Source organism: Onychomys torridus, chromosome 20 (genome assembly GCF_903995425.1).
Source record: "Onychomys torridus chromosome 20, mOncTor1.1, whole genome shotgun sequence".
NCBI lineage: Eukaryota > Metazoa > Chordata > Mammalia > Rodentia > Cricetidae > Onychomys > Onychomys torridus.
The window spans coordinates 39,613,620-39,640,429 of record NC_050462.1 but is presented as its reverse complement, the minus strand read 5'-3'; the positions used below and the strand labels follow the sequence as shown (position 1 = coordinate 39,640,429).

Here is a 26,810-nt window from a genome sequence, read left to right as displayed (position 1 = left end):
AAACAACAGAAAAAAAGATAAATATAAAATTCAAGTTCTCTCTAAGCCTTTTTATCACTGTTGTTTAACATCTTTAGGAGCATTTGAATAATGCTTACAGTTTTAGGATTTCTAATGCTTTCATATCTCTTAGTCATTTTTATTTAGAAATTCTAGGGAAGTATGTTGTTTCTTCAACATGCTTTCGCAAACAGAGAGACATGGGATGAATGGGAGGGGCCGCCAGAATCCAGACCACACAGACATGTTGTCTGTTCTCTGTGTAGCCATGTCCTACCTGCTTTCCCTTCCTTCCTTTCCACCCTAGGTAAAAAGTGTGTTTAGTCAGTCCTCACAGCACTCAGCCTCCTTCTCTGACATTAATTCTTGAATTCAGGCCTTTCAGAGCTCACTGGATTTTCCAGAGACGATGTCGCTGCCATAGGCCCTCTAACCTTAGAATTTCCTCTTTGGACTCTGACCTAATTCTTGAAGCATCTATCATTCTTGGGCCACATTTAAACACATGTCTGGCTCGCCCCTCCCCTTATAGTTACCTCCTTCATATCCTTCCAAAAAAACCATGCTTTTATGTTTCAATGACTTTCAAATCTGTATCTCTGGCTTAGTCTTGACTTCTGAGTCCACATACCACTCTGCCTTCTAGGGAGCTCCATGAGGCACTGGCTTGGTGATTTGCACCCAAACTGTATGTTTACTGTGATCCAGCTGGTAATGCAGGCTGCAAGTTTTGGTTTTCTCTTTCATCATCCCAGACCCAGCATAGTCACCCAGCCAGGGAACTGCCTTTTATGATATTTTTCCCCCTAGTCTCTCCCCTGTTCCCCAGTGTCTTCATTTAGAGCAGTGGTTCTCAACCTGTGGGTCTCAACCCCTTTGACAAACTTCTGTCTACAAAAATATCAACATTACAATTCATAGCAGTAGCAACTTACAGTTATGAAGTAGCAACGGAAATGATTTTGTGGTTGCTGGGCTGGGGAGGGGTGTCCCCACACGGTGAGGAACTGTAGTAAAGGGTCACAGGGTTAGCAAGGTTGAGAAGCACTGTGCTAGAGCATCGTGGATTCTGTTTCGGTGTGTATTCGTCTCTCTGACTGGTACTCATTTCACGGTCCCTCTTTGCAGCCTGTTTCCAGAACCGTCTTTTCAAAAGACAAATAGGAACATACTAGCAGTCCACAAAGCCTCTAAGCAGTCCTACCTCCTCAGATCATCCAGCCCCTAGAATACAGAGTTTAAAGAGCAGGCAGGCCAGGGTGGAAAAGATAGCTCGGCAGTTAAGAGCCCTTGCTACCCTTGCAGAGGACCTGGGTTCAGTTCTCAGCACCTCCACTGGGCTGGCTTACAACTGCCTGTAACTTCAGCTCCAGGTGATGTGATGCCCTCCTCAGACACACATACATACATACATACATACATACATACATACATACATACATACACACACATACATACATACATACATAAAAAGAAATATTTTTAAAAGTATGTATTCTAAGTACCTTTGTATTTTTTCAGGTACTTAATAAAACTAGATGAACTATGGAGGAATGTTTGACAAAATCCTAGCTTTCTTTTTTTGTTTATTTGTTTGTTTTGTTTTGTTTTTAACTTCCATGATTACTGTTAACCCTTTGTCCTGCCTGGGTCTTTTGCTTCTTGAGACCATTCTTGTTTGCAGAAATGAAATTCTGTGGTTTTCACTTAGGGGGTTCTTATTCTTATCTCTACAATGGCAAGAGAGAATGCAGCAAATTCTCAAATGTTGTGAAGAACCATAAATTTGGAAAGTTGCAAAAGTAATGTCTTTCACAGACTCGGTGAAACTATCCTGACTGCTGATTCTGAAGGAGCAGGCCACACCAACGCCTTCAAGCATTACTCTCAGACACTTGCTGTAGTCAGTTCTTAGCCACAGGGCTGAATGGAAGCCAGTTACAGCTGCTTAGCATAGTGCTGACTTTAGTTTGCTCTGTTCATTTTGTTTTACCGTGCTGAGACGCTAACCCAGAGCCCTCCCCCCACACATCCTCTCAGCAAATGTTCTTCCACCAAGCCACAAGCTCAGGCAGACTTTAGTATTGTTTGTCAGAAAGATAAACAAAAACACAATTCCTGTCGGTAGACAGAACCTTGAAGCTGTAAATCTGCTGCTTCATAACGTAAAATATTATGGCGAAAATCCGCAATTTTATTTTCTAAGAGGTTCAGTGTCTTGTACAAGGTACATAGAATGAGATGAATGTTTATTTCTTTCTCTCCCAAGGAACTCCTTAAAATTAGTCAGGAAAGAAGTGAGAAAGGAAGAGTCCTGGAGTTTGGGCGTGCCTGTTGGGCACACAGGGAAGCCTGAGTAATCTTTCTGAGGGAAAAATGTGATGGGAGTTTGTAGTCGTTGATATTCCTGATTCTAAGAAGCTGCAGCCCAAAGTATGTACAACAGCTGATGCCCATCAGAATTTCAAAGAAGCTCAGAGCTCTGGACTGGCAAGAACTAGATGGTGGGGTGGGGAGGAAAGCCTAAGGAGGAGGTAGACCAGTTCTCCCTCTCCCTCACTTTCATATTTGAAATGGCAGATCACCAGTCGTCTACCTGGAAACAAACCCTAGAATACTGTTCTCATAAGGTATTATTCTGGGGGCTGCTACTGAGATTCTGGTCCTGTGGTGTCAACTCTTTCCCTTTTAGGTATTGAAGGAACCTCAGAATAAACCCTTGTCTGCCGGCAACCTTTCTATTCAGAGATAAGACTCACTGAAGGAATAGACCCACATTGTGCCTGACAGCAGGAGCAACTGTATCAGGCAATTTCTCTAGCCTCCATTCTTAAATAGAAACTGTGATCAAGGATCACCAGAGAAGGGAGAAGACAGCCAAGAGCTTGAATAAATAAAACCAGAATTGCAGTTGCCCCAGAAAAACAAACAAACAAAAACATATTTTAGAAAATTTAAAATTAAACAACCCTCTAATTCATATTCTTGGAGATATTTGAAAGGTATTACATTTATAAAGTTAGATGTTACTGTTAAGAAAGAGCAACCAGATACCAAGAATGTCAAGAAGAATGAGTCCTCAGAAGGTAGGCCACAATGTGATGCCACTTCTGTAGACTTTCAGTAGGTATAGATCGTCTGTGGATATAGATGCTCATGGGATCCTAAGGAGCATGGGATTGGTCCACAGAACAATTGTCTTTGAGCCATCAAAAGGCATAGCTGTGGAGAGCTGGAGTCAGATCTGGCTGTAATTATAACATTTGTTTGGTAACAAAGAGGGGTAATATCTGAAGCAGAATTGTGAACTGATCTATCTGTTAAATCTGAGCAGTGAATATACAGGTACCTACTAGCCTGTATATTTTTATACTTAACATGTTTTAATTAAAATTAAAAAATGAAAACCTTGACTGATAGAAAACTTCTGGATCACTACACTATAAAAATATTTATAATGCCCCATGGGGGGAGGGAAGCAAACCTTTGAACAGTGATGAACTGGGGTTGGGGGTGTGGGAGATATAACTTTTACTTTGGTCAGCCTGTGAATTTGCCAGTTCAGCCTTGGAGAAGGAAATGTAGTCTTCATTCTCTAGCTGTATAGTAAGCAAGGGTGTAGAGAGCAAACAGGTACTTCCTGTTCATTCGTGTTCAACTTTGAAAGTCTGTGTGAAGAGAAACACAGAAGGTTTAGTTATAAATGGCCACCGGAATGAGTGAAGGAGCAGGTGCAGTGTGGGAAATCAAGAAGTATCACCCTGAATTACAAGTCTTCCATGCATTCCTTTGTTCTTTCATGACCGTGTTTTGGAGGACCATTGGTGTCGGTAGGCACCATGCTGGATGGCTAGAAATTAAGTGGTGACCAAAACAAATCCCCTGATGTTATGGAATGTATATTCTGGTCTCAGAGGCAGCTATCTCTAAGTGAGGGTTTTAAAGGGAAAATAATGTAAACATAAAAAGTTGGAAATGGGCACGTTAATGAAGATGGGGATACTAAATCTCCATCTTTCACAATGAGAATCAACTCAAAACATCTAAAATAGCATTCTCTAGTAGTAGAAGTCTTCCGTACTGTAGAAATCATGGTAAGAATGGTCTCTATGTGTCTGTTCCATCCATCTAACAGCCATCGCCTGTAATGTTTGATCGTTGGGGACTTGGTAGGCGGCTATCTCCAAGTGGTTACTGTATTGAACAGCATAGGTCTAAAGTGATCGAATCAAGAGGTATTAGAATAAGCACCTTTAAAAACAAACAGAACAGGAAAACTATTAGTCATGGCAGCCTGTAGGAAGGTGGGGGATGGAGAGGAAACATTTCATGAGGAGCCATCTGTCTTGTGAATGTTCGCTACATGCATCCATTTCGTTGATTACTAATACTTTTGGGAGACTAGATTGCAACCAAATGGGGCCTTTGAAGGAGAGTTGAGAATCATCCTTTCTTAAAATGAGATAGAAGTCACACTGCAAATGTCAATTCTAGTGAATAATTTGGCAAGGACTAGGGGCCTAAGCCCCAAACAATCTTTGTCAGCAGGAGACCTCTTATTATTTGTCTCGGTCTAGCTGAGAAGGTAAATTGTGGTCAGGGAAGCAAACAGACTCAGGCTTTTGAAAACCTCAAACTCAGACATTTTGAAATATTTAGACTTATAGAACTGTGAGACCTGGTGTACACTAAAAATACTAATCTTCACCAAAATTGTGCTCAAATAAAAGCTGTTGTTACGAAATACTGCTCAAGACCAACCGGAATGTAGTGTGTTCAGGCTTCGTGTACGTTCAGATAACGTTTTAGAATTACCTTTCAGTTCAATAAATTCTTGTTCAAGTTTCTCCTGTTGCCTCCTGACTGATCATGTAGCCACTTACTGAGATTCCCACTCTGGTCTAGCAGTAAGGGAAAAATTCAGGGGAGGTGGATGCTGCCTACTCATCCTTGTTAAGAATGGAGGACAGGGTCACACTTTGTGGGCATGGTGTGTTCGGCTTCTGTATAACCTATTGCTAATTTTAACAATTAGGTTTAAAAAAAAACTCTTTGAAAGGAAAGAGGAAGAGATAGGCCTGAGAAGCTGAGGTTTTTTTCCTAGGAAGATATGGGAGTGGAGCCTCTAAACTTTGTCCACACTATTTGAGGAGCATCAGGCCACTATTGGGAATAGACTTAGAACAACTATGTCATGCTGCATTATGGATGAGGGTGGAATAGTCTTGTTGTCATTTAAAAAGTCTGTTGCAGTGTAGAGAGCAACCACCGAGGGACAACTTAGTGATATAAATCCTTTGCTTTGGGTCAGAGATGTCAGTGAGCATGTCCTGAATTTGCCCTTACATACAAGAAGAATTAAGACACAAGTGCAGATGACATGGCCTTGGTGTTGAATGAAATCAAGGCAGAACTGCTGTGTAGTCCAAGTTGTCTGTTTTCCTTATAGTTGCTGCGCTTATTCGCTATCTTGAGAATTCCTCCAGGGGAGAATACATTTATTAAAAATAAGACGTTCTTGAGACTCGTTGGCTGCGATCTAAAAAATGCAGCTTACCTTCTTTGAAATGAAGTGATAAGAGGCCCAAATCCGACCTCATCAAGTAGAGACAAAGGGGCGGACCGGGGGTGGAGGCAGCCCACTGTTTATACAGGTTTTCACATGACTTCTCTTTTAAAAAGTGCATGGAACGCATCCAAAACAAACGATGTTTTGTTGGATGGGAAGACCAAAAGGAAAAGCCTAGAGAAAGGAGGAGAGATGATGTTTCTTTAATGTCAAAACTGACATAAACACACTTCCCTCCCTCCCCCTCCCTTTTGCTCAAGATAATTTTCTCAACAAGGCGCAGATTGCTTCAGCCTTTCCCTATCAGCCTTTGAAGCACTTTCCTCGTTATTAGCAGGCGGGAGGGAGGGGGCAGGGTTTCCTTTGAGGATTTTTACAGCAGTGAAGAGTCCCTCCTTTAAATACTTTCACATGATGAGGGAATTCCGCTTTCAAAGCGCTGTCATCACTCTGGGCTCCCTGTCACAAGACAATTTATTCCCCGGTGATGGCCATCCATCCTTGGCGTGATTGTCGCCAAGGACGGACCTTTCCGATGGAGTTGGTTTGTGGGAGAGACACAGCCAAACAACTGGTGGGTTCCTTTGTTGGCCTCATCAGGGATGGTGGCCACTGTCCTATTTAGGAATGTGATCTGTCACAGGAATGGTTTCTCCTGTCGCTGTCCACTGATTGAGAATTGAATGGCATACTGAACATCTGATTTGTAAAGCTGCCTTTCTTCCACGGGGACCAAGGACACTGTAAATTGGAGGAGTATTGAAATGTCTTTATGGGTTTATCTTTAGTGTCTCCTCCGATGTTAATAGCAGAGTCAACAACAAATAAACTATTCAGACATCATTAGTTTCCCAGCAATGGTGGAATTTCTTTGAGAACCTCCTTGCTTTTTTTCTTCTTAACCCACCTTACCATGCTCTATTCTTGAATATGGTCTTTGGGAAAATGTTATGAATTTAATTCAGGTTGACAAAATGCATATCTTTATGGCCAACCAGATCACTGGAATTGAGATACAAATATAATTAAGTTTCCTCATTGCTGTTGCCTAAGGGTGAGTTGAGTTTGTTCTGTCTTTGTGGTGGTTTCAATGAGTGAATAGAAAGATATATAGCCACCATACTAGATGCACTCCCATCATGACTTTTGGATTTTTTTCCCTTTGAATAGTTGTGACACATGAAAACAATTAGTATTTATTATTCATTCATTATTGGCTTCCAGAGGCAAAGTCCATGTCATGGTCAACCTAGTGACATGGGACATTAAACCAATTCCATAAAGCATACGGCCTCCTTCCTAGCAGTGTATTCAAATGAAAGACCACTCAGCATTTTATAGAGGAGTAAGTGGGATGTGAGAACAGAGTCATAGGCTGATGTCAAGTTTTCTGATTCTAGCTTTGGTTCCTCCACTCACCACTTCTGTATCTCCTCCGCTCTCTCCCAAAGAGTTCTGCAAAATGAGTGGTCTAAATGTGAGCGTTTCTGCTGCTCTGTGTACACAATAAAACAATTCCCTATCTGTGCAGAGACCTTAATCTTCATCACAGGGGCGAAGCTAAGTTGGCTATCTCCCTGTGTTAGAAAGGAGTGTGTGTGTGTGTGTGTGTATGTGGTGTGTGAGAGAGAATTTATATATGTACATATATATTTACTTCCTCTTTCTCATAGGCCTCTGTGATCAGCTTCAATCATTCACCCCTTTACTTTATGCTTACTGGGAAGTGTTCATGCTCTACTCTGAGCTGGGCCACAGTGAGGCAGTGAGCTTAGGCCGCCTTCAAGCACTTACGCCCTGGTCAGGAGGAAGGCAGGAACAATGCTGGCAAATCTCGGGAGCAGATAAAGAGAATGATGCATCTGTATAAAAAGCAGAGTGTGGCACCAAGCGGGAGACACATCCATATCTCAGTTCCTATCTTGAATTTTAGAAATAGGGAAATGTGGAGTCTCGTCTTTTATCTTTGTACTTCTGAATCAAGTGCCAATGATTCCACAGACCCCTTCCCCACCCCCATGCTGGTATCAGGTGCCGTAAGCTGCTTCCCAATGTGCCATGCCATGCAAGGTTTAAAAAGGACAGTACACCGCAGGTTCCTTCTCTTCCTAGATAAATGACTTCATTTGTCAATGTCCTTAAGTGTCACCACGAAATTTACCCTCGTTAGCAATGGGCACATCTGTGGTTCCACAGAGAACACCTGAATGTGTGAAACCAGCCATTTGTAAACCAAATGGTGCAGCCTAGCATATGTTCAAGGTCTTTTTAGAGTTCATAGAGCACAGTGGGTAATGAGTTGCTTACAGCATCGAGTCTCTGAAGAGTGCGGTAGTGAGATGTTCAGGGTAAGGCTTTCCTGGTGCTTAGCAGTCCTGCGTTCACATAGAGGTGCTGAGAGTGTTTTAACTCATGCTGCTAAGTTGTACAATGGCTGTAAAGCCTGCACTCTTGTGGAGTTGGGGGAATGAGGAGTTTGGGCAAGCTTCTGAAGAAAACTGGGCAAGGAGCTAATTTCTTGGAACCTGGAAATCCTGTTGTTGGAGTCTGCGTACCATTTCCTTTCAGTGTGTGTATTAAAGTGAGACACCCTGTTTTTAAGTGGCTCTTCCTTTCTGTGGGAACAAGTGGCCTCGGAAAGAGAAAACATTAGTTACACCAGCAGCTCAGCAGCCTCTTACCTCTTTCCTCACTAGACATCAGGACCTCACACACCTTTGGAAGAAATGTTACAAAAACCAAACCCAACAAACCCAACTGTGTATTCAGAGTGTGCTCTGCTTACTGAGAGTTTCTAAAGATATGATTTTTTTAAAAAAGTGACTAGAATGCATGGAAATTGAGGGAAAGATGCTATTTGAGAACAGTGCTATCTCTAGCTGCCTGGGCATGCTGTTCTTTAGACTTTTCCTAGGAAATGAGCAAGAGGTTCACCCACAAGATTCATACTGTGTAGCAGATACACTTTAGATGAGGAAAGAAAGTCAATGGAGATAGTTTATAGGATAACCATCCTCTTTATTTTAACCATATAAAACTGAGAATTGAAAAGACATGGTTTTCTAAAGAAGTCTGGAGTAGTTAGAAACAATAACATCCAGATCAATCAGTTGCTTTGGAAAATGCCACAATGGAAGATTAATAGTGCTTCTGAGACATGCCTCATGACTCTGAAGACAAGAGAAAGCAGTGACGGAGAGCTTTGGAAACCTTGGAACGCTCTCAAACTACCAGTGAAGCCAAGCCCGTCTCAGGAAACACAAACACACACCAGCTCTGCTGTCGCCTCAGTGTGAGGAAAGGGTTGAACTGCTATGCAACTGTATGCCCCGCCCTCTCTTCCAGGCTGAAGAAGCCTAGCTCATCACAGCTAAGGCTTTGCTTTGCTTGCTTCATCGTCCTTGAGACTGGAAACTAACCAAGGTTTTGTCTCCTCCCTTTTGGGCCCACGTGCCTGTTGTACCCAGGTTGGCCTTCCTTTCATGACGTGATCAGTTCTGAGGCCATCGAGTTCACAGACGACTTCTCCCATGGGATACACAGGGTGGAAACAAGCTGTTCTCAGGTGAGTTGACCCCTACCTGCATCCCTGGTAGGGACCCACTCTGTGCTGCAAACACATTCGAGGCTCCTCATTGTACTTACACGTAGTAAGGGAGGCCAAGGGACTGTTACAAGAGGGACAGACAAACATGCTGGATCACTTTTAAAGTCTGAATGACACCTCCATCTTTAGATGTCTCGCAAGACTAACACAGTGTCAGTCATTGGCTTCAATAACATTGGGTAGTCATTGACTGGTAGTGGGGAGTTCTTTCATCTGACCTACTACCACAGTGGTGAATGGGGCACTTGCGGGGTATGCGATGATTTCATTATCTAGCCTTGCATAGCCTCATGTAACCATAGAGTCTCCTCTGCAGTTCTGTTATCCAGTCTTTATTTGTAATGTCTTTAATGGCTGTGACCCAAACGCAGTCTGTGGAGATCTCTGACGTGGCTTTTCCCGGGTAGAGGTTGGAGAGAAGCCATCAGAAGCAGAAGTTCAGTGGGTAGGCTCATTAGTCCGCTTTCTGTGTGTGCGCTGGTGTATATATTTGTCCCTATTTCCAATCATGCTCTATTTGGGTCTGCTGTACCCGTTCTTCTGTACCCAAATTAATGTTCCCTGTAAGGAAGAAAGTGAAAATGCTTTGAGAGGAAAGCAAAAGTAGTTAAAGCGTTGAGAGACTGAAACTTAAACTCTTTTGGCTTAATGAGAGACATGGCTGAAATGCCTGTCCTGAGAAAGAGCCCCCGCATACTCTCCAGGAAGTAGTTCAGTTTGTATCTGTTCCAGCAAGGGAAAGGAAGGTTCTGAGGCCTGGGGTACTGACTGGAAGATGCTTTTGTACAGATAAGGAAAGAGAGGTGCTATTGGGCAGCCACAGGGGCAGAGTGGCCACCCCGTGGGCTTCCCTTGGGACTCATCTGCCTGTCCTTCATCCGGCTTCTCACCTGCAGCAGGCGCAAGATTCTTCGACAGTAGGTGGGGTTTTTATGGCTGAGAGGGAAGGACAGTTGTTTGAACCTGACCATCTGATGAATTTTTGTGTTCTCTTTTTAATTTAAATTAGTTCTTTGACAACTTCGTACATGTAGATGATACATGCTGAGCATTTCTATTTTCAGTTTAAAAGTAAGGTTATCAAGTATACCATCTTCCACATAGAAAGATCCCCCGCCCCTGGAAAAGCATAATTCCTCATTTAATTCATGTTTCTAGTTTGCCCTACTCTGAGAAATACATCTAATCATGACAATGGAGCTCTCTCATGCTGGGTTTGAGCCCCAGGAACCCTACTTTAATTGTACTGAGCATTGCCTACACAGCATCATTTTCTAGTGTTCTCCTGGCTAATGCACGTAATAACCTCATTCTCCTCATTTTACAGTTGGGGAAACTGAGTCCCAGAGAAGGCAGTCATTTGGGTAAAGTTGTGTAGCTCTAATGGCAGAGCTGAGACTTGCACTTGGGTAACCCGATTCCAGAACATGCTATTGAACGGGGGTGTGTATGGGGGAGGGGAGTCACTACAAAAAGCCACGTTGGAAGAGATGTTTAAAAGCTTCATGATTCCCCAGCATTTGCTCTAATGTGGTACAGTTTTTTCATTAAATTGAATGATTATTGAAAATGCAATAACTGTCATAGAAGTCAACTGAAATGGTGTGTTCATGAATCTAAAATTTTGGACAAAAAGATAACAACATAAACAGGATGGTGCTCTGCAGTTTGTCACGTAGGTAAATGGTAACTAGTAAACTCTTAAGGCTAGTAGCTCTCTCTCATGTATATGAGGGTGTGTGTGTGTGTGTGTGTTTGTGTGTGTGTATGCACAGGTGTGCATGCATGCATGTGCAACCCCCTCTCAAATATATACACTGCAGCCTGTGTGTGTGGAGGTCAGGGAACAACTTGCAGAAGTCATTTCTCTCCTTTCAGTGTGCAGATCCCAGGGACTGAACCCAGACTCCCCTGTGGCCCAGTGGCAGATGACTTTACCAAAGGAGCCATCTCACCAGGGTCCCGTCTCCTTAAAAACTGCTTTAAAGGCTACTACACACTGACTTTCCTTTGGCTCGTGACGTATTTTAAGTTCTAAGTTCTCTAAACAAGTTTTGAAAGGCAGGCACGGGGAAACTGAGTCAGGAGAGACTGGCTCTCAAGGCCCTCGTCTCTGATGCTTGTGTCTCATTCATTCATGATTGGGATAGTCTTCCTCCTGTCCCTGTGCCTGGCAGAGGGGCATCAGTAACAGCCGAGGAAAGGCAGGCCTTTCTTAAGGTATCCTGAGGTGACCAAAGAGATGGTCAAAATGAGGTACCTCTTACAAAAGGTGTCCAGAAATGGAGCAAGTTTTAGTAAAACTCCAAACCTTATTAATCTTCTGCCGATGACAACGCCTATATTGCTGATGATTAAAGACACCCAGGTGTCATGGTGGGGCTTCGGACTCGCAGCCCATCTCTCATTTTCTTGATCTTTCAGTAAAACCATAATCCTAACCTGGTGACTTCACAATCGCTTCCTTGACAAAAGATTAATATTGCAAGCCCAGAGAAACGGGGCCCCTCCTTGTCCACAGGTGCCCTGAGGAACCATGGGAGGAAACAGCACTAAATGCAGAGTAATTTGCCCTTCTTTTGAAAACTCTTTTCTTCTCTTTCCCTTCTTGCCCATGTGCCCGAGTATAAAAGCCTGGCTTTGAAAGTGCTTCATGCTGCAGATGAAGCACTTGAGAGAAATTGACAGTCAAAAAGCCCACGCGTCCCGTCCCGGAGCAGCGGGGAGAGGGGCCCCTGGCATAGTGAGAAATCCGTCCGTGCCACTGTAGGGAATGCACCGCTTGTGTTTCTTAGACCCAGGGTTGAGACCTGCAGGCAGGGTTTTGAGGACTCAAGTTAAACTGGGTTCTTGGTCTCTTCTCTAGGAGGCCCTTTCTCTGGTTCTTTGCAGGCTCCCTTCCTGAACATTCCTGATGGCGAGCCCGAGGGAGGACCAGTGACTCCCTCCCCCCACCCCCAGAGAATTGATTTTTCCCTTTTGAACTGTTTTCACGTGCACTTTTGGAATAAAGACCGGACTGCTCAGGTGCAGTTTTCCCTCCCCAAAAAACAGAGAGCTGCGTAAGCACCAAGAGAACTCTGAAAGCACACACTAGAGATTCTAGCCTGGATGAAATCACTAACAGCAGGTTTCAGAGATTTCTTCATCAGGGCCACCAGTTTGTTTCAGTTACTACCATGTGTGCTGAGTGATCCCAGCGCTTTGCAATTGGCTGGGGCCAGGGAGGCAGAGCTCGCAGGCGGCTAAGGAAACAATGTATCACTGACAACTCCCATCCATCATCACAGACTCCGGCCGGCCAGGCTAGAAGCTGGAGGGAATGGGCTCCATGTGCGCTCCCTTTGTGCTGTGTACTCTTTATGCCCAGGCCTGTAGACCTGAGAGGAAGCCTGCTGGGTGGTTACTCATTCCTGAAAGACAGCAGGCAATGAATGGCAGGCACCAGTGCGGTGGCAGAGAGAGACGTGAACACCTCAGCCACCTGGTGTGCTGCGAGCCTGGCCATGGTTCTCAACCTTCCATGTCACACTTGAACAGGGCTCCTCACGCTGTGGTGACCCCTCCCCCAGCCGTAAAATCACTTTCGCTGCCACTTCACAACTGTAATTTGGCTACTGTAAGGAATCATAATGTAAATATCCAATACGCAGGATATCTGGCGTGTGGCCCCAAAAGGGGTTGTGACCCACAGGTTGAGAACCCCTGCTCTAGAGTCTCTTGTGGGAGGCACCATGATGTCATCTCTGTTGTTTGCTGGCCGATAGCTGCTGTTGTCTCCTGTGTCTTTTCTCTTTTTCTTGTACCTGTATCAGGGATACATTTTGAAAGTAGAAATTGCCTTTCTGTTCAATCAGAGGACCGGTTCCTAGATAGCAAACACAAGGACATATTGAATATCAACTTAGTTCAGCAGACTGAATGACTGCCATTTGGTTTTCTGGGAAAAAAAAAAATGATGTAGGAAGTGAAGACCATGTAACTTCTAACTGGCTTCAAATCTGTCCTTATCACACCTTTTTTTTTTTTTTTTTTTTTTTTGAGAGGGAAGCATGCTCGTACGAGACGGTTAATGAATGGAAGCAGCATGGTTTGTTTTGCCCAGCAAGCTGTGTTCCTTCAATAATTACTGATGCACACATGCATGTCCGCACACACACCCCACCTCCGGCTTTTATGTGCAGGCCTCCCCTCTCAGATGCTGGGTGATCAAAGCGCCCAATCTGCACATGAGATCAGTCACTGAGAATACTAGTTCCTGTCGGCCTGCTCCTTGAATGCTGTGGCAGGCAGAAATAGGTGTTTTCCTGTGTCCACAGGGCGAGCATGTGGAGTTCTCCTTCTGCATCTTAGCTGCTGATCCCTGAATAGTTGGCCACAGTTGTTTATGGAAGGGAAAAGCAATCTGAGCTGTCATCTTTGGTATTACCTAAACCTGCATAGAATGTGGTAAAATAATGGAAGATTTGGTTTTTTTTTTTTTAGGCCTGTTTCATATTTTCCAGGCAATTGATCAAATCAGTTCAGGGTTCATTTTTAGTTCTTTAATAAATGGACACAGTGTATTGTCAGTAATATAGGATGCACCTTTAACATGGAAATGCCCAAGGAACCAGGGCTGCTGTTGGTGCTGGTTATTGGTGACTAGAGGACCCTTTTGGACTGAGCTTAGCACCTTTGGAGGGAGTAACTGAGGCCCTGGACATTTCTGCAGTGACGAGCACCCTCCATCATTTCTGTCTCCCCTCTGTACTTGTGGTTCAACCTCAGTCCCTTCTCAGTCCATACGCCCTTCTCAGTCCATACGCCCTTCTCAGTCCATACGCCCTTCTCAATCCATACGCCCTTCTCAGTCCATACGCCCTTCTCAGTCCATACGCCCTTCTCAATCCATACGCCCTTCTCAATGGGAGGAATAGAGGAAGCCATCCATAAGCTGTCCCTCTTGAAAGTTGACCTAAATCCTCACTCCTTCCTCCCATGCTACTTCCTTCACATGTGTTTCCAAAGCCGCCAAGGAGGCCTCCTGACACCTTGATACCCACCCTCACCTGCTCCCCTAGGCCGATTTCTACTGACCACACTTTATGAGTGATTTTCTTGTTTATTGTCGGTTCTCCCACTGGTAAATGAGTGCTCAGAGGCCAGGGATTGTTGCCTGAATCTTCAGAGTGGAGGACAGTGCCTGGCATGTCACAGGTATGCCATAGTTACCATTTAGACAAGTCGGTGGAAATCATTGAGTCCAGCCATTGGCTCCTTGGCTGCACAATGAGTGAGTCCTCTGTTTCCCAAGCCTGTTGAAGGCGGTTCACTGATGCCTCCGTCTCCTTCCCCTGTCCCACACACATGGGAGATGTGTGCGTGTGGTGCATGTTACCATCTAGAGCTCCACTTGGCTTCAAAAACAGTGAGAACAGGCATTTATTTGGTAGCCAGCCTCTGTAGAGAAGCTGCATCCGGCCATCGCATCCCGTAACAACTGCCCTTCCCTCTGGCTCTCTCTTTTCCACTGATTGGACGCTAGGAAAAAGCAACCATGTGGCCTGGGGACTTTCTGCCTACACACTTGCAGCTTTGGCGACCATGACATAAATCTCCTGAGTCTTGCCGCCGCTTCGCTGGTTTCCAAGAGCATCCAGTGCTGATGTTAAGTTTTACTGCCCATGAAAACAACCATCGCCCTCTGTCATGGCCAGTTAAACAGTATCTTTTCCAGTGGACTTCCACATATCTGAAACCCACTCATCCACAGCCAAAAGTCATGCCAGGGGGAAGAGATTTCACTCTGCCCTGTTTCTTACAAGGGGAGAGATCAAGGGTCAAGTCAATTCAAAAAATTACTTCAGCCTTTTTCCAGCTGGCTGAGAGAGTTCACATATCAAAACATACAGTGGCTCCTAAAGGATTTCTGATACGCACAATTCCAGTGTTTTTTATTCTCGCCATGTGGTACAAAGTCTGTCTGAGACCATCTCAGCAGCTATTGACAGGCAGATTAGAAATGGTCCAGGATGCTTTCCATCATTTCTACACAGGCCAGCCCTCCACTCCAACTGCCTACCATACATTCCCCTCAGAGCCTACTCTGTGCGTGTGTGCGTCTGCTTTAAACACCCTTTTTCTCTTGCAGTGTGGAGCCCATCTCGGGCACATTTTTGATGATGGACCTCGTCCGACCGGCAAAAGATACTGCATCAATTCGGCTTCCTTGTCTTTCACGCCCACAGACAGCAGTGAGGCAGAAGGAGGTGGCGGTGGCAGCAGAGAGAATGGCAGCCCAGCGTCGGCAGACAAAGCAGAGCTGTAGAATCCGGGAGAGCAGCGGGAACAAAGTGTAGTTCATGCACAGCTGATTGAAACACCAAAAATGATTTATCTTAAGAGTTATTTTTTCAGAAGCTATAAGGGCAATTTATGCTATTGAAATGTTTCTCTCTCTCTCTCTCTCTCTCTCTCTCTCTCTCTCTCTCTCTCTCTCTCAGACAGAAGTTCTGCCCATCCATGTATTCTGCTGTTGACAAGGTCAAGAACTATATGTAGGCTTGCAAATGGAGATAGCTTTGTGGAGCTTTATCCACAGCTTCTAAGTGGCCTCGGCTTTGTTTTCTTCCAGCACATACCTTCCTTTGGTTTTGTGGTGGGTACGCCCCTTTTGCCTAAGAGGTGGAGGCTGTTTGCTCAGGGGCAGAGAGCAGAGCTGGGAAAGCCAGGGCATCCAGACATGTGGCCTTATGATAAAGATGGAGTGATGTCTTAGATTTCTAGGCTCTGTGGAAGGTCTGAGCTAAGGTTTTTTCTCACTAAAAGGGTGTGAAGGTCTAAAGTCGTTCCTTATGTTAGATTGTTGCCAGATCTGAGCGGGCTCTCTGAGGGTTGTGGCAGAGATGTAAACGTTACCTCGTGGGCAGGTCTTTATTTTATGTTATTTCCCATCGACAATAGTGGAATGTAAGACAACTGTAAAATTCTGCACCCTGGTTTTGTCCAAAGCTCACAAAGAAGAATTCTTGCCTTTTGCCTTTGTATAAGCATTTCTCTCCACACCTATGAAAACAACATCTGGGTGAGCATTTTTGGAAGATTACCCAGTGCAAAATAAAGTGTGAGGGACAACATACTTCATCAAGGCGGTAGAAAAGAGAAAGATCAGAGACCAAATATGAAGTTTTGAGTACTAAATAATCCCATGCTGTGCAAAAAAGGCTAATAGAATATTACAGGTACCACACCTAAACCAAACTTCTACATAGCATCAGGCGGCCTGTGGAAAGATGTTGGGCATTAAGACAGAAGAGTCAGGCCCAAGTTCCACACTTCACTGTGTGTACAAGGGACAAGCCATTTAGCCTCATTGTGCCTATATCTTCATGTATACAGTAGGACTCATATGTTTATAAGATGTATTGATCCTCTCAGGGCAAAATGACTATATTGCTATACAATTAAGATCAATATTTGTAAAGTCACAATGATGTGGTTTAATCACCTCGAAGGCTATAGTGCAGCCATTCATGATGGGAAGAAGCAGAAGTGGATTCAGTTGGTTGGCATGGGAACAGATGGACTGAAAGCCAGACTTCTTCCTTGTAGCAATATAGCAAGTTTTGCTTGGAGAAGCTCTGCATGGTTGCTGAACAAAGGTGATAGAAGTTACCCACACTGTAGCCAGGTGTGAGTATCATGTCTCACAAATCAACATCGTGATTTTAAATGCTGAATCTGAAATCCTCCTCTAAAAGGTATTTATGTTTCTAATTTTTTTTGTGAAGACTGGCATCTTCCCTCATAAGCCCTAATGACAAACGGTGAGGGTGGACATGTGACAGCTGTAGACACAATGAGAAGCAGGCAGGAAAAGTTGGGACAAGTCAAGGTGAGACACCCATGCCTGGAAGCTTCTGGGCTTCTTTGGGTACCTCCTGGGGGTCCTGGCATCCTGATGAGTCTGCACTGTCCCACAGTTCTAGAGAAGTTCATGTTAACAGGGACACACAGGAAAGTCACCTGAGCACCAGTTCCTGCCCAACCAGATGTTGCACCCCAAGCCCAGGGCTATTACGGACTTCATAGGTTTCGCTCTCCTCTAGAAACATGAGGAAAATTTAAGACAAGGCATCCAGATTACTGCAGGAGTCTTTGAAACACCATGAAGGATCCCATGTAGGGTTGCTAAGGACAAACATGGGTCTCTCATGGCATTGGCACAACTTGGCATCTATCCTTCAGAGACACACACAGCCCTCTCTGCCCACTCCCATCTGTAGCCTCCCCTGGATTCCCTGTGGTAGCCTCCCCAGGGTTCCTTGGTTGTGAGCCACAGTGTTGGAGTAGACAAAAGAAGATAAATGAGGAGTTTCTTCCTCCCCAGAGACTCTTATTCTTCCTTCATTTTTATAGTATTATGGCATTTTACACACACACACACACACACACACACACACACACACACACAAAGAGCCCATAATAATAACAAGAATCCTGCTTTCAAACTTTTACTGTTTTGTTTTTTAACAAAAGCCAGCTTCTTCCAGCACCAACTTTTAAAAAATATATAATATCCATTGAAAAAAAGATGTGTGTATGCTGTTTAATTCCAGATTGCTTTGGGGGCTTAAGTGGTATCAGATTTCAGTATATTTCTGTCTTATGTTAAAGAAATATATTGCTAAAATGTCAGTGAGCAATAATGTCAGCTGTCGAGTGGTTAGATTTACTTTCGCAGGATATGGAGTGCAGTGAACTGAGGCAATATGGTGAGGTGTATGTGATCTGCGAGAGTTCTGCCCTTTAACACAGGGGAATGCATGGTGTTCCATGTCCACATCCCCAGCTCCAAGTGCGCCATTGGGCAATGCAGAGATCTGCTGGTAGGCAGGAAGTGTGTCCAGATGAGCATACCGAAGAGATCAGAAGGCGGCAACATCAGTTGTATTCCATGTACTCAGACTTTTCATTTCTGTGTATTTAAAATCTCAATGCAAATGACATAGCAGTTGGCACCAAGCTTCCCTATGTTGTCTAAAATGCCTCGCTTTTGATATGAAAAATGATGCAAATTAGTACAATTTGTTCTGAAGGTTGTGTATGACTCTTGACGTAGAATGCTTTTTAACAACTTTTCTCCTAATAGTTTAAAACTTTTGAAAAGTGACATGAAACCTTTTACTACATTTGTTGTATACAGAAGTTAGGTAATAAAGTTTCTTTATAAAAATGCCTCTCTTCTCTGTTTCCCGAAGAAGACTATTTTACTTTCCAGTAATGCAGTGACTGCTGTCGCTCCCTGCTGGCCCGTCTGCCCTTTGTGCCCTAGGAGACTTCTCCTCTGCTAGGGCCTTTGGAACTTGGGGACTCCTTGTACCCCAGGCCACAAGAAAGCCTCTAGGAGTGCTCAAGGCCAGGGGAAAGGAAGGCATTCGTGCATTCCTTCAGCCTTCACCTCCCTACAGCAGAGTCTGTAACAGCTCCTGGGTGTGTTTGCGCTAAAGGATGTTTCGGAAATTTCCACCGTGGACTGAAGGCGTGAGAATGCAGGGCTGGTGCCGTGCTGCCTAGGCCCTGATAAAATGGCCAGCACTTGCACACACACGTCAAGGGTGGGTCCCTGGAAGAGGAAGTGCAGATGTCCCCACTGCTCACGGATTAATTTTGACCTTGAAAAGTCATCTCTACAAATGGGGCAAGAGTGGCTCATTCTGTAATCCCAGAAGTTAGGACACTGAGGCAGGAGAATCACTGTGAGTTTGAGGTCAGTTTGAACTACCTCAATATTGAACTAGTGAGTTCCAATATAGCCTGGGCTACAATGTGAGACCTTGTCTCTGAGAACCAAAATAAAATAACTCATCTACAAATAGATTTTGATATAATATTTGTTGTTGAATTTTTTTTTAATTGACCTATTTATTTGAGAGGAAAAGTGGGGCTACTGGAGACTTGTTTTTCAATCAGTTCTCTGAGGCATATTCCCAGGATCCCTATCACTGACCAACAGTTTCATGCAGGGAACCGCCCACAGCATATCTCATAGCATGGCCTCCATCAGCATCTGCCTCACCTGGGAACTCACTAGAAATGCAGCTGCTGGGGTTGGGGATTTAGCTCAGTGTAGAGTGCTTGCCTAGCAAGCCCAAGGCCATTGTTTCCTGTATTGGTCAAAGCTGATTGATATTTCATTATTTTGACATGTGACTTGAAGTACCATGTGATACCAATGAATATTCTAATATGAACTCTGCCCTGCCCCATTCAGAGGTTGGTCTTCTCCTAGGCCAACCTTGAGAGAGATCAACTTGGCGATGCCTGTACCAAGCAATTGTGAAGCCTCTCAACCCCAAATACCAGAAAAGTTATCATGTGACCATAGAAAATTCTGGAACAATTGTGGGTCAAAGCTACAGAGACCTTAGAGTTTGGAACTGTCTTAACTAGGGTTTCTATTTGCTGTGATAAAACACCAAGCAACTTCTGGAGTAAGGGGTTGATTTCTCTTAGACTGTCACAGTCTGTCACAGAAGGAAGTCAAAGAGGGCTGGAACCTGGAGGCAGGAGCTGATGCTGAATCCATGGGGGAACGCTGCTTACTGGCTTGCTCAGGACCACCTGTCCGGGGTGAGACCACCAACAAAGGGCTATAACATCACTCACTAATTAAGAAAATACACCATAGGCTTGCTCACAGGGCAATCTAGTGGAAGTCTCTCAATCCCACTTCCCAAATGGCTCTAGCTCATGTCAAGTTGACATAAAACTCAACTGTATAGACACCAAGTCAGATCCTCACCCTACACACACTCTTCCAGACTTTTCATCTGATTATAGACAAGAATAATGTCAAATTGTGGAGCCCAGAGGGCCTCTGTTATCTGAAAGTTTCCAAGCGTTCCCCTGGAGTGTTCTTGAGATTCCCAGCAAACACAAACATGTTCTTATTATCTACCACCCAGACTTGGAGAGAGAGCACCTTGACAAGGTTTCGCGAAGAGCAAGTCAAGTAGTGATTGATTCAGCACACTCAGGACAAGGTGAAAGAAGAAAGGATCTGTCTCAGACAGCTCAACAGAATTGTAAGGATTGAGATGGGGTTTTATTCCTAAGGACTTCAGTGTTACCATAGAAGGTTATCCTCACCTTAACGGCACCATACATCAAATAATCTTTATGTCAACCATTTGCTTCATTACCTCCAATAGGAGATGTGTGGTCTTCTTAAAGCTGTTCCACTAAAATGCAAAACAAGATATGTTACGTTGCTAATAATAATACATGGCCAATCACAAATGGTGCTCAAGTTCAGGTGACCTCAAAGGCTCTGTCCCCTGCTGCCTGCTCCAGTGTAGTTTACTATTTATTCTTCATGCTCAGTTATTGGTAGACTTGACCCAAGGATGGAAATTTTAAATGATTTATTTATTACAAGTTCAGTGAAAACTTTTTCTTTCCAAATATATTCTGTGGTGTGACAGTTATTTCAGAGGAAGCTAAGAAAGTGAAGTACATGCAATTTTGCACTTTGGTAACAAATACTATGTCCCTTTCTCCAGGGGTTATCTTGACTACTTCTCCTGTGATTGCTATAGGAAACAGCCACATGTGATCTTAAATGGAAATAAGGGAGAGTAGAGAGGATACCGGAAATGAGTATGACCAAAACATCCAGTTCCTGGGAAAGCTAGCCCAGTGGTCTCTCCAGGTGATGGAGTGGGGATGGGCATCCTTACCAGTGTCACGAGACCAATCACACTCTGCCAATGAGAGAGAAACAGCATGTGAATGTGGGACACACAAGACTCTATCCCAGGAATGATGGGCTAAAGAGAATCGTCTCTGCTTGATTGCAACGCACAACAGATTGATAACTGCAAAGGTATTCAGATTTGGGGTTCTGCCCCCACTTCTCCTTAACACTCTAGCCTGTGAGGCTGGCGAGGCATCTGGTGTTTGTTAGATGGCTGTGGAACATCTCCTAGTATTCGAGCGATCGCAGAGAAGGCTGTGGGGCAGAGAATGGCCTCATCCGGTTTACATCTTCATTACCAGGCTCCTCACATACCTGCTTACATCTGGAACGAATCTCCAGGTAAACCTCTTGGGCTCTTTCTCTAGAGAGTAACTGTAGTTATTAGGGCTATACCTAAATTCAGCTTAGACCAGGTATGTGGTTGAACTTCAGCCAAAAGCCTGTGTCCAACTTAAGGCGATTTTCTTTTTTAACATCCAATTACATAGGAGGGGTCTTCTCCCTGTGCACGGGCAGTGGTATTCCTGATGCCCTTTGCCCAGGGCTTCTATTTATGCCCCGAGGGAAAAGGCAAGAGACTTGAGGGAGAAAATAGCGATCTTTGGGAGTTACCAACAGTGTTTCCAATACCAAGTTCCAAAATTCTAATATGGATTACACAACATACTAACATATTACAAATGCTGGGTCTTTGCCCCTCTAGGTACCCTAAACTTCACATTAGCAGTAACATCAAAACTAACAACAACAACAACAACAACAACAAAAATCTGTGGATTTAGCTCAGTGGTCGAGCACTTGCCTAGCAAGCACAAGGCCCTGAGTTCAGTCCTCAGTTCTGGAAAAAAAAAAAATCTATGAATAAATCAATGACTGCGCATTTCCTGATTATCCCCTGTGGATGGACAACATCCATCCACTCAACACACGTGTCTTGAGGACTTACTGGGCACCAAACTAAGCACAGCAAGGCAGACTAAGACTTAAAGCTCACAGTTACCTGGGTAAAAAGATGTACAGCTAACTGCATGTATCCCAGTATGTCCCTCAAGGCGGGGAAGAAGTGTGAGCACACAAGAGAACTGAGTGAGAGGAAGAATTTATGGTGTCTCTAAGAAAAGGATGGAGCTGAGAGGGTGGCAGATGCAAGCTTCCACTTGGAGATGGAGCAGACATAGAATATGATGCAACAAGACAAGGTGGTCCAGGAACATTGTTAGGGATCTGTGCGGTCCTTATCCTTTTCAAATAGACCCATTACTTTGATATTTCCCAAGATCCTCTCCAAGACACTTTTCCAAAGGTGTTCTTGCTTCTCTTCACAACATCCATCTTCAGAGAGGAATGCGCACGGTGTTTATTGGACGACTTATCTATTTATTTTTGTTGTTCTTCCAACTTTCTTTTCTTTTCTCAGACAGGCTGGCCTCAAACGGACTAGGTACCCGAGCGGGACACTGGACCGATTCTCCTGCCTACCCCTCCCCAGGGGCGTGATTACAAGCAAAACGGCACCATGCTCAGCGTGTCACACCTGGGATTGAACCCGAGGCTTCATGCATGCTGGGCGAACACCTACCTCCTGAGCTTCCTCTCTAGCGCCTGTGGTTTATTTGCTTTTTATTTTTATTGTGTACGTTAAGGGAGATTCAAAAGGAGGAGAAAGAAGAGAAGGGCCTTAGGGAGGCTTCAGCAGGTACCTTTGCCTTTTCTGTATGCCCACACAGCAGGGGAGAAGGCAGCCTCTGTGGGGTGGCTCATGCCAGCTCTTAGCTCAACTCCAAGCCATTCACCCTTGAGCTGATCTGGGTTGCACCCTCAGTTGTCACACTGGCTCTGGTTCCAGGCTCCTCCCTTCCTCCGGACTCCAGAGGAGCTGAGGCAAACACGCCTATTCTGTATATATACACGAGGTCTCTGGTGGTTTCTCATCATCCTCACAGAGTATCTGCGTTCTTTTTCGTTCCATCTTACTTTTGATTCTGTGATTGGATATTTTCAAATGTTCTATCTCTTTCGGCTTGATTGAGTCTATTATTGACATTCTATCCAGGTTTCTTTCTTTTTTTTTTTTTTATCTCTAGGATGTTTGTGTTTTACAAATTTCATTTATGTTTTTAATATATATTTTTAATATGTATATTCTAGTAGCTTTCTGAACTTCTCTAAGACATTATTTTGCATTGTTTGTTTGAGACGGGGTTTCTTTGTGTAGTCCCGGCTGTCCTGGAACTCGCTCTATAGACCAGGCTGGCCTCGAACTCACAGAGATCCACCTGCCTCTAAGATATTATTCTGAGTTGTGTGTCTTTCTTTTTCCCCCTCATCTTTTTTCCTGGTATTCTAAGTATCAGGTTATTTTTACTTCAGCAGAAGTATCCTTGTTCAGGATCTTATGGTTAGACTTATTTATCTTTGCCTCTTATCTCGGGTTTAATTAGTTGTTTCTTTATAAAGGAAGAATATTGTTTCCTACTTGATGAAAAGTGCTGATCTCCACGTTGACTAACCACACACACGTGTGTGAGTGAGTGTGTGTATTTTCTTTTTTAATGCCTTATTTGTAAGTGTGTATAACATATATGTGTTATCTTTTTAAATGTCTTATTTGTAACTATTCTCTCTGCATTCTGGACATTCATCTTTCTCTCAGATCTGAAGGATATATTTTTTTCTCGTCTGTTTTCTCTCTTTTCGTTTTGTTTGTGGGAACTTCTTTTCCCTACTAATTCTTTCATTGCATTGTATTCATGGTGAGTATATGGATATTTAAACTTTGACAGTAATTTCAGCCACCTGATACACTCATTCTCATCAATTTCCTCTGGTCATCCATCCTTATAAAATAGTCTTGCCTATGGACTGCAAACTGCTGGTCCATCACCCATCATCATTTGTTGAAAGACTGATTCACCAGTAGCATTATCTAAAAATAATTGACAGTAGGTGTGTGTGGTATTGTGTACCCTAAAACATTGTGCACCCTAATAAATTTATCTGGGGTCAGAGAACAGACAGCCACTAGATACAGAGGCTAGAAAATGGTGGCACTCATGCCTTTAATCCTAGCATTTCAGAGACAGAAATCCCTCTGGATCTCTGTGAGTTCAAGGCCACATTGGAAATAGCCAGGCCAGGCAGAGATGGTAGAAAACAGAAAGGTATATAAGGCATGAGGACCAGAAACTAGAAGCATTTGGTTGATTAAGCTTTTAGGCTTTGGAGCAGCACAGTTCAGCTGAGATTCATTTGGATGAAGACTCAGCAGCTTCTAGCCTGAGGAAACAGGATCACCTGAGGAACTGGCAAGGTGAGGTAGCTGTGGCTTGTTCTGCTTCTTTGATCTTCCAGCATTCACCCCAATAACTGGCCTCGGGTTTGATTTTATTAATAAGTACCTTTAAGATTCCTGCTATAGGTGTGTGGGCTTACTGTGAACTGTTGATCCATTCCATTGGGTTAAATGTCTGTTTTTAATACCAGTATAGTGTTGTTTTGATATGCAGTACACTTAATCTAACTGCTTCTAATATTGTGTAGGCTATATTAATGTTGAATGCTCAGCATTTCCAACTTTGTTCTTTTTGCTCAGACTGCTTTACTAACTTTGTGGATCACTATGAACTTTAGGATTTTTTTTTTTTTTTTGTTATTTCTTTGAAGATACCATTGTAGTTTTGATTGAGGTTTGAAAAATCTTAATGTAATTTTGATATATTATTGATGGTACAAATTTCGTTGAGTAGTCTGGACATTTAAACAATACTAAGTTTTCCAATCAATGATCACAGGTATGTATTTTTAATGCATCTTTTACAATGAACTCTACAGTGTGTGTGTGTGTGTGTGTGTGTGTGTGTGTGTGTGTGTGTGTATGTAACACAAATCTTAAATATTGGTGCAATTATTAAGGCTACTCCACGTAGTTAAAAGGGAGGTTTATTTTGTGGGGTAACTCACAAGTGAAGGGATAGGTTACAAGGTCTGGGAAAGGTATGGTGCAGTCCGGCGGTGTTCTCTGGAGAACTCTGCTTGGTCTACCTCCAGTGTCCAGGGTCGGGGCACCAAGAGAGCCCTGGCATCTGGAACTCGGGTCTTCAATGTCCTCTCTTGGCCCCGCCTTGTAGGCGTGACCATTACTGAAGCCTCGATGGGGGTTGGAACTTCTAGGTCAAAGGTGGAATGGCTACCACTACACTTAAAAGGCCTTATTAATAATAATAACCCCCTCCCCCCAAAAAAAAACCCAGAGCCAGATATTGGGGTAAACGCTGAAAGATCAGAGAAACAGAACAAGCCACAGCCAACCTCACCTCATCAACTCCTCAGCTGATCCTGTTTCCATGAATCCTCAGACTGAAAGCCTCTGAGTCCTCACCTCTGAGGGTCTCAGTTGAACTGCTGCTACTACTAGCTCACCTCCTCCAGGAAATCCTCAGTCTAAAGAGAGTGAGTTCCTGTCTCCTTGTGCCTTATATACCTTTCTCTGCCCTGACATCACTTCCTGGGATTAAAGGCGTGTGTGCTTCCCAAACAAAGGCGTGAGATCTCGTGTTGAGATTAAAGGGGTGTGCCAACATGCCTAGCTCTGTTCCCAGTGTGGATCCAGATGGATCTCTGTCTCCCAAGTGATAGGATTAAGGGTGTGTGCCATCACTGTCTGACCTCTATGTCTAATCTAGTAGCTGGCTCTGTCCTCTGAACCCCCCCATAAGTTTTGTTGGGGGTGCACACTAGATGGATTATTTGTGCAATTGTTATTTGCCTTAGCTACTTTATTTTACACCTTCTATTTTTCTTGCTCTTTTGCTGCCCTTTTTCTCTTTCGAAGCTGATTTTGTTTTCCTTTCTTTTGTCTTTAATCTGGAAGTCATGACCTCTCCCTTGGAATTCATCATGAACGACTAATATCTAACATTTCAGAGCTGAATGACTTTATAATATAAGTGCTTTGACGTTGACCATCTTCCTCTCAACTTAGTCTAATTATGGAAATTGAGTTCTACTGATTTCTTTATCTTAATGCATGAATATTATTAATTATACTGATTGCATAGAGAGACAGTGATGGCATATCTACATGTTCATTAATTTCTGTGTTCATTGATTCTTTTTGTTTCTCACACTGTCTTTTCATAGGGCATTCTTCTTAATCCTGAAGGGTATTTATTTGCTATTTATGTATTTATTTATTTATTTTGGAAGTTTCTTTGGTCAATGACTTCTTGAAGACTATGGTGGTTTGAAGAAAATGAACCCCACAGGCCCATAAGGAGTGGCACTGTTAGGAGGTGTGGCCTTTGTTGGAGCGGGTGTGGCCTTGTTGAAGGAGGAAGTGTGTCATTGGGAGTGGGTTTTGATTCTCAAGCCAGACTCACTGTCTCTTCTTCCTGCTGCTTGTCAATCTGAATATAGGGCTCTTAGCTCCTCTCCAGCACCATGTCTGCCTGCACACCACCATGCTTCTCCCCATGACGATAATGGACTGAACCTCTGAACTGTAAGTCAGCCCCATGAAATATTTTCCTTTATAAGAGTTGCTGTGGTCATGGCATCTCTTCACAGCGATAGAAACCTAACTAAGACATGGATAAATCTTCCTTTTTGTTGTTCTTGCTTATATGAAAAATACTTTCATTTATTCTCCTTTTTTTTTTTTTTTTGAGCTAAGGATTGAACCCAGGGCCATGCGCTTGCTAGGTAAGTGCTCTACCACTGAGCTAAGTCCCCAACCCTATTCTCCTTCTTAAAAGCAATTATTTATTGTTGATATATAATTCTCATTTGACTGTCATTTTCTCTCAGTACTTCTCACACTATTCTTTCCTTTCTAGTTATCTTTATTCTGTGCCTTTGTGTATAACCTCTTTTCTCTCTGTATGTGTGCTTCT

The 26,810-nt window shown here is 43.6% G+C and overlaps 1 protein-coding gene across 1 annotated transcript in view; it reads left to right on the top strand.

The window, feature by feature from the left end:
• Positions 1–18,365, top strand: part of Msrb3 (methionine sulfoxide reductase B3) — a 131,883-nt gene extending 113,518 nt beyond the window's left edge. The window contains exons 6-7 of the mRNA XM_036169799.1: positions 9,037–9,134; positions 15,310–18,365. Of these exons, the coding sequence (XP_036025692.1) occupies positions 9,037–9,134; positions 15,310–15,486 (275 nt within the window). The 3' untranslated portion in view covers positions 15,487–18,365. The remainder of the gene's footprint in view (positions 1–9,036; positions 9,135–15,309) is intronic.
• Positions 18,366–26,810: the final 8,445 nt, after the last annotated feature.